Below are 8660 nucleotides of genomic sequence, written 5' to 3'. Positions count from 1 at the left end.
CTGTAGATGAAACAAAAGAAATATGAAAATAGAAAGTAATGTTTGTTTCTTGTTTCTAAGAATGAATTATATCAGGAGTTTTCTGATTGTTACATTCATAACATATTCATAAAGACAGAGGCAATATCATTAGTTACAGCCCCTGATGACTTGTGTTGGAAGGGTTGATTTTTGCCAATAATAAAAAGGGACTTTGTACCTTGAACAGAGTATGCCAATTAAAAATCAATGAGAAACTGAAGATTTAAACTAAAGGCCCCCACTAATTTTTCAATCACCTGTCTTCTTCTGAGACATGATAATGTGGATTGGTGATCATGTTATTGTTCTGTTATGTTAAATGATCCTTTGATCTCTTTAGTGTGTCTTTCATTAGTGCTGATGCCATGACAGCCTAATCCAGAGCTTGTATGGGTCTGTCACTGCCTTAGGCCTACTTCTACACTTTCAACCCTGACACAAATCAGCACTTCTTAAGAAGAGATGACAAGCACATTAGACAGATGGACCCTTTTCACAGACCGTGATGACGCATTTCCACAGTTATTAACAATGTAAATCTAGCATTTTTTTTAAACCCTTCTGCTTCTGAGAAACCCTGGAAATGTGAAAAGGGCTCAGATGAGGGGATTCTTGATGCCAAAATAGTAATGAATAAAAAGGCCAACTAATATTGTGGTTACACATGATACCAAAAGTCACATAAGCAACTAAAATGGGGCTGATAAAAAAATAATAATAAAAACAAACAAAAAAACCTGTCAAACTGTGAAACGTTGGAACTTCAGAACAACGTCTGTTTCGGAAAATGTGACAAGTCGCCCTCTAGTGGGGATGAAGGAGGTTCCTTTCCTAGTTCTGTCTGCTCGCCGCTTATCATCACTTCCAAGACTGTGAAACTAAAATGCTCTGACAACACAGAAATGATCAAAGTTGTAAAAATTATAGAGGACTGTCAATGCGAAACAAAAGAAGCGCAATATTCACATCCTAACGGTCCAGTGCTGGTTGATCCAAGCGTTCATCAGTACCCTCAAAAGCGATCAAATCTAATGAAGGATTATGCCTTTTGCACTAGCTAGTGTGCATGCAGTGGGTGAATACAGGAATTTACTATATCAACCAGAACAAAAGAAAAACTAAATGCATATAAAATAAAAACGAACAGTTTTTTGTGTGAAGTGTCTTAGCTCTACATTGTTGTTTCTGGTTGCTGTTGAATATTTACATTTTGAACACTGGAAATGAAAAAACTATAACCTGAACATGAGTTATATAAGAGGAAATAAAAAACGTTTTGGGGAACAGATAGAGCTGTTAGCTCGTACAGATTTAGTGCTATGTTTGCGATAAAAAAAGATGATTTACGCAATGATGGTTTATATAAAAACGTGTATTTTGCCTGCTAAAGGTAACCAAGCAAATGATTTAGTATTACATTTAAAACATTCAGTTCAATATTAAAACGATAATTAAATTGTAAAGCCTTACTTTTACTTACTCAATGAAACTCAGCATATTTATAGTTTTGTCGTGTAGTATTTATAGTTTTCAAGTGTACGTACACTATATATTTTCCTCCAACTGTACTTTGCGCCTGCTGTTTCAAACAGCGAAACGTATTCTCGCGATAACATGGAAGTCTATGTGAGACTACGAGTCGGATATCCGGTCTCTTTTCGGTGGTGGACTCCAGGCGAGAAAGTCCTCCATAATGAAGGTAGGAGGACTAAAAAAAAAAGGCTGTATTATAAGTTTATATTTCACAATGTGCTGGAAATATCGTTTGAGTTCCATTTTACAGTCTCAAAACAATCCGATGAGCTTTTGGTAATCGAGTTAGGCCCAAACGGCATGAGGGATGGATGTTGATTTTGGTAGGTCAGGAGGACAGCGGTGGAAGTGCGGCAACATGGCAGCGCCCGGAATAGACCTGCAGTGAATACATTAGAGAAATAGAAAATTCATGCGAGCTGAGGGAAATGAATGAGTCCGCATAATCACTATTGTCCTAACTTTAATTACAACGTTAGGAAACGTTCTAGCAGACTTGTATCGAGTGTCAAACTATCATCGACTGCTGTAGCATTAGCGCTTGTTTAGCTAGCAGAGAGACGTGTCAGATGAAGACCACAACCGTTTTGGCCAATTTGTATCAAACTACAGCTTAATTATCTTTTTTTCCTTGTCCAACTAGCTCAATATCTCGTTCCCCGCCACTGGCTGCCAAAAGCTGATAGAAGTTGATGATGAGCGCAAACTGAGGATCTTCTATGAGAAGCGCATGGCCACAGAAGTGGCTGCAGACTCTCTGGGTGATGAGTGGAAGGTAAGTAATTACAACTTGAATCGTGTGTATATTTCCAGCACTTTAATATTTAATGTAAAGCAGAATGGCTTGACACTATATTAAGTCTTGATTGTTCAGTTTCCCTTTTGACCAGTGCCTTCAGGTTGAGACTACATTTGACAAAAGATTGAAAGACACGAAAGGACTTTTAAAATCTAAATAGATTATAAGAACTTGGTATTTTCTTGCTAATTTGATTACAGTAGAAAACTAGGCATCTAATCGACGGATCTCACACTTTCAAGTCATTCCAAATGCAACAAATTAACATGCCAAACGAGAACAATGTTTTCCAAAATCGGCTCAAAATATCAAACATGCTTGCTATCCTCTAAGTGGATGAAATCATAATCCCGAAACAAAAAAAAATCTGTGCCTTTAATATACTATGCGATACTGTAAAATGTCAACTTGGACTGCCCAAAATCTGAAGACCTGCTTGAACTTCTAAACTAGCAACGACTCGATGACACAAGTGTGTTGTGTAGTGTATTCCATCATTAAAATCGATTCAAAACATGAAACCGGTTTAAAGTCATCCAGTGGAATGAAATCGCAGTCTGAAGCTATTGGTTGCCTAGTGAGCCTTAATTATTTTTCTGGCACTTCAGCAAGTCCTTTTTGGCTGATCAGTAGCTTAAAAGGAGGGACAGTGGTGCCTAAAGCAACAGTGGAGCTGCTATCCGGATAACAACCTGTTCATATTATTAGTGGCTGGTTGTATTGCATCACTCTGTCAAACTTTCTTCAATGCATTGTTCAGAGAATTGCTCAGGCTTTTAGTCAAAGTTTCAGTCTTATATCATGCTCTTTGTTAAATCCGCCGACTCGGGCTGTCCAAAATCTGCAGACTGCCCCCACAATGCCAATCTGACAGAAGTCGTGTAGTGTCCAGCCTTAATATCATCTCAAAATATCAAACGTGTTTGATGTCCTCTGACTAAATGGAATGATAGTCTGAAGCTCTGTGCTCCTCATACACTATTTGATTTTCTGTGAAATTGGTAAACTCCGAATGCCCAGAATCTGCAACTGGTTCTGACTTTTGGCAACTAGCACCATCTTCTCCAGAGTGCAATTTGGGGCAAAAGTATTCTCCAGATTTAAGTGGATTGACAACGGCAGTGTTTACAGTGCTGCACTTCTAACTCAAACTGACATGAACATTGGCAATGGCATAACCGTGTTTATGTTGCAGGGCTATGTTGTGCGCATCAGTGGAGGCAACGACAAACAGGGCTTCCCCATGAAGCAGGGTGTGCTGACCCATGGACGTGTGCGTCTCCTCCTCAGCAAGGGTCACTCCTGTTACCGCCCTCGCCGTACTGGTGAGCGTAAACGAAAGTCTGTCCGCGGCTGCATTGTTGACGCCAACCTCAGCGTTCTCAACTTGGTCATTATCAGAAAGGGTGAGTAAAGCTGGAAGTTACAGTTTAATAGGGGATTGTACACAGCTGTGGATCCACTTTGACATTGAATTTAATACAAATGTAAACAAGGCTGCGAGGGATAGACTTACAGTCTACTGAAAGTGAAGTGACGTGTGGCAAAGTATGGTGACCCATACTCGGAATTTTTGCTCTGCATTTAACCCATTCAAGTGCGCGCATACTGTGAACACACACCTGGAGCAGTGGGCAGTAGGGCTGTGCAATTAATCGAAAAACGATTTCAATTTTGGCCTCCAACGATTATGAAAATACAATAATCGAGATAAAATTATTATTGCGCCCCATTCCGCCCCATTTTCCAGCACCGCGCTTTCGTTCCTCCATAAAAGCCCAATTTCACATGCAAATCAGTACAATCGTGTAACTTGACTTTTGCTTTTAAATGGGGCATGCTTGATTTATAGAAGTATATTTATTCATGTTTTTAAAAGCGTGAAAGAGAACTTGCGCTGCTCCTCAGGAAGATACGCGCTCAGAGGGGGAACAGAGCATGGACATGTAAAGTCATCTTTTAGCTCAAGGTGGGCGCCTAAATGGTCAAATACACGCAAAAATGTGTCAATGCAGCGCTTTGTGATTATTCATGTATACCTTCGTCAGTCACGATTTGTCCCTGTTTGCGTATAGGGACATACATTTAAAAAAATGATGCGTGGACCAAGGTGTCTGAGATTGTTGGTGTTCCTGGTGAGTTGCTGATGTGCATTAACGTAGGAATAATAATAATCTAATGATGTATTAAATAATAGTATAATCATTTTAAGACATCTAAGACATTTTGCCAGTGGTGGACCATCGATTTGTTGTAAAACAACAGTACAATCCATGAACACACTGTACTTTGCTTTAATTCCTTTCAAATATGATGCTACTCTGACTAAGGTCTATAGTGTAAAAATGAAAATAGTAATTTATTCGCCCTCATTTACATCCTTCAGCGGAACACAATAGAACAGTTTCGATTCCATTGACACTTATTGTATGGTCAAAAAATATAATGGAAGTCAATGGGATCCAAAATTGGGATGAGTGATGGCAGAATTGTCATTTTTAAGAACCATTTAATTAATAGTGCAAATGAACTCCTGATTCATAGACGGCACACCAGCAGACCCTTTCTGGTTGAATTGTAACCTCAAAGGGGGGACAGTGTGGTGCCTACAGCAACAGTGGAGCTGCTAACGGATAATGACCTGATCATGTTCTTAGTGGCTGGTTGTACTGCATTGCTCTGCCAAAATTATTGCTTTGCATATTGTTTGTGAATGGGAGCAGGGACTTCATAGAAACCATGAAGCCGGTAGAGATGTAACGGTATGAAAATTTCTTAATCAGGAATATAGTGACCATTATTATCACGGTTATCAGTATTATCACGGTTTTGTTCAAATGTGCTGGAAATGTTCAAGTTTTAGATTTAAAATCAACAAAACAAATAAAATGATTTTTTTTTATTTGCATAGACACTTAAACGATAGCATTACTAATGATGCCCGAATTTTAAATGACAACATGACTGACAACAGTTTATCTAATAACATGTGAGAAATGTTCAAATTAAACTTTGAAAAGGTTTCATAAAATGGTAGAGCTCACATTTCAGCCTTTAAATAAAGAAAAGAGTTAAGTCAAAATGATAACTTAATATTAATAAATGATTATGTATTTTATCTGATCCATCAATGATTCTAGATACCTTATCTAATTCTTTAAATGTGTAGAAACCACATAAGCTTGTTATTCATCAACCAGTCGGCAGGGCATGCAAATTCCACACGTTTTTTGGCCAGACAAAAACTGCACACAGGCTGAATGTGAATGTAACTCTCTGTAAATCCACTCTCTGACACTAGGCGGTGCTTTTGGAACAGAAGTTAGAGCTGTGTCCCGTAACCTCCGTGGACAAAGCAGCATTGCGATTAAGAACACTTTATTACATGGAGCGAAGATGAAAGCAAAATGCCATTGAATATTTTCTGAAGACAGTCAGAAACTTCAGAGGTACATTCATATAATTAATTCATTGATATATTCATTTGTATAATTCCCTTAGCACTCTTTTAAAACCTCCCAGCTTTCCGCCATGTTTTCACACACAGTGAAACTTCTTTTGGCGCAAACAAGACTGTTACTTAAAGGGTTAGTTCACCCAAAAATGAAAATTAGCCCATAAATTACTCACCCTTAAGTCATCCTAGGTGTATATGACTTTCTTCTTTCAGACGAATCCAGTCGGAGGTATATTATAAATTGTCTTTGATTTTTCAAGCTGTTTAATGCCATTCAGCGGGTGTTGCATGCATCAGTCCAAAAGAAGTTAAATAAAAAGTGCCCATCCATTAAAAAAAAAAGTGTCTCACACGGCTCCGGGGGGTGAACAAAGGCCTCCTGTAGCGAATCGATGCGTTTTTGTAAGAAAAATGTCCATATTCAAAAAGTAATAATCAACAGTTGTACACAGAAGCAGCTCCAAGCGGATGACGTATGAGGTCAGCATTGCGCATGCGTCGGTGAGTTTCGTGAAAACCAACATTTGTTAACAGGATCAAAGGAAGCAAAGTTTCCTTACTTTAGCTAAGGAAAACCTCTTGACATTCTTTTTTACAAATCCTCGTTTTGTACTTATAATTAGTGACTGTTGTTTTGTTTTGATCTCTGCCCTGCGCTTCCGCGTGCGTCACTTCTGAGCGGCGCATGTACAAAGTTGACCTCGTACGTCATCTGCTCGGAGCTGCTTCCGTGTACAACAGGGAGCGCAAGCTAGATTAAAGCGATTGTTACGTTTTGAATATGGATATTTTTCTTACAAAAACACATCGATTCACTACAGGAGGACTTTGTTCACCCTTCAGAGCCGTGTGAGATTTTTTTTTATGGATGGGTGCTTTTTATTTAACTTCTTTTGGACTGATGCACGCAACACCCGCTGAGTGGCATTAAACAGCTTGAAAGATCAAAGACAATTTTTAATAAAAGTCCGACTGGATTCGTCTGAAAGAAGAAAGTTGTATACACCTAGGATGACTTGAGGGTGAGTAATTTATGGGCTAATTTTCATTTTTGGGTGAACTAACCCTTTAAAACTCTGCTTTATGCTGGGGGGTATTTATTTATCCAGTTGTTCAAATCACAGTAGTTGAATACGGTTTTAATGATTATTAAAAATATTAAAAGGTAATACTAACCGTGGGGAATTTTATTATGATTTATCAAACCGGAAATCGTTCCATCCCTAGAAGCTGTTATCTTGACCGTCTACCCCACAAGTGGCCTGTTCCACAGCATCTGTTTGATAGATTTTCCCCTCTTTCCTTCAGGTGAGAAGGACATTCCTGGGCTGACTGATAGCACTGTCCCCCGCCGCCTGGGACCCAAGAGGGCTAGCAGGATCCGTAAGCTCTTCAACCTGTCCAAAGAGGACGATGTCAGGCAGTATGTGGTCAGGAGACCACTCACTAAAGAAGGTAATATTTCATCATGAGACTGAGCCTGCTATCTTGAATATTAAGTAAATGGGTTTGTTATTGGTTGCTTGAGCTATATTTTTTATAATTATTTAAAATAAAATATGCACGAAAGGTATGCATTATTTGAGGCACACCCGCAGGCCATTTTTAGCTGATCAGATGCTTAAAAGGGGGTTTAATGTAGTGCCAACAGCAACAGTGGAGCTGCTAACCGCATAACCCCATTCATATTATTAGTGACTGGTTGTACTGAATTGCTTTGTCAAATTTTCTCCAGTGCATTGTTAACAGAACTAGGATAGGGTCTTTATGCAAATGTCCTGTTGGGTTTACATTCATTAAAATTTGTCCAAATTAATTTGAGTTAACTTTTGGAGATGCTGCACTTTCTATTTATAAATAAAAGCTGGAGGGAAAACGTTCTAGAGTGATGTTTTTTTTGGAAATACAGGCTTTTCAGATTTGTTGTACATACATTATTGGGCCCTCGCATGCTTTGCACCCAGGTCTTTAATGCGGTGCATATATTCAGCTTTTTGTACTGTCACAAGTGGCTTCTCGAGAGGCTTCTATTCAATGAATCATTTCAACTAGATTAGATTGCCTGCATCTAATTTATTACTAAAGCTATGGACCAGAAGGGTTTTAAATGTATCCAGAGACTGACCATGCTCTTTCTGACAGGTAAGAAGCCCAGGACTAAGGCCCCTAAGATTCAGCGCCTGGTTACACCCCGTGTACTGCAGCACAAGCGCAGGCGCATTGCTCTCAAGAAGCAGCGAACACTGAAGAACAAGGAGGAGGCCGCAGAATACACCAAACTGCTGGCCAAGAGGATGAAGGTACGTGGCTGTTTAGTGATGATTCTAAATGAGGGTGTCTTCCTACAATTTAACCTGGATATGTGTATGAATAAAGTTTTCTGTTGACTTCTGAAAAAGAAATGCGTCAATTGATTCTTTATTACTGAAAAAGCACATGTTTAAATGAAATGTTGTAAAAGCTGAATATCAATGTTTTTTTTTATTTTTTTTATAGGAGGCCAAAGAGAAACGTCAAGAAAAGGTTGCCAAGAGACGCCGTCTCTCCTCTCTGAGAGCCTCCACATCTAAGTCAGAGTCAAGCCAGAAGTGAGACGTGCCTCACAAATAAAACATAATTTTGTTGAACGTTCTAAATTGTCTTGTTTTTTCATTACTCTGTAAGGTGGTACGTTTGTAACAAGTTGAATTTTGTTAGTCTGTTTATTTTGGCCATCCTACATTTAATTTTGCAACCCTAACTTTGAGGTAAGACATTTAGGTTTGGCAATCAAGATGACTTTGGTCAAGTGTCTACCCTTTTTAATCAGCAAGTTTAAATAAAGCATAATTCTCAATGGGGTTCATGCGA

General features: G+C 38.8%; 1 protein-coding gene across 1 annotated transcript; it reads left to right on the top strand.

The window, feature by feature from the left end:
* The first annotated feature begins 1641 nt into the window (after positions 1 to 1641).
* Positions 1642 to 8442, top strand: LOC107551827 (40S ribosomal protein S6). The gene is made up of 6 exons (XM_016233582.1): positions 1642 to 1720; positions 2198 to 2329; positions 3549 to 3759; positions 7119 to 7265; positions 7953 to 8110; positions 8307 to 8442. The coding sequence occupies exons 1-6, from the start codon at positions 1715 to 1717 to the stop codon at positions 8400 to 8402; spliced, it is 750 nt and encodes a 249-aa protein (XP_016089068.1). The 5' UTR covers positions 1642 to 1714; the 3' UTR covers positions 8403 to 8442.
* Positions 8443 to 8660: the final 218 nt, after the last annotated feature.

Source organism: Sinocyclocheilus grahami, unplaced genomic scaffold, assembly GCF_001515645.1.
Source record: "Sinocyclocheilus grahami isolate Dianchi unplaced genomic scaffold, SAMN03320097.WGS_v1.1 scaffold17.1, whole genome shotgun sequence".
Lineage (NCBI taxonomy): Eukaryota > Metazoa > Chordata > Actinopteri > Cypriniformes > Cyprinidae > Sinocyclocheilus > Sinocyclocheilus grahami.
This window is presented reverse-complemented; position numbering and strand designations above follow the sequence as displayed.

What these genes read in the sequence shown, in the direction of transcription:
- LOC107551827 (XM_016233582.1), top strand. An exon ending in CTCTGGGTGATGAGTGGAAG is followed by an intron (nt 2,330 to 3,548) that starts GTAAGTAATTAC and finishes TTTATGTTGCAG; the next exon opens with GGCTATGTTGTGCGCATCAG. An exon ending in CTTGGTCATTATCAGAAAGG is followed by an intron (nt 3,760 to 7,118) that starts GTGAGTAAAGCT and finishes TCTTTCCTTCAG; the next exon opens with GTGAGAAGGACATTCCTGGG.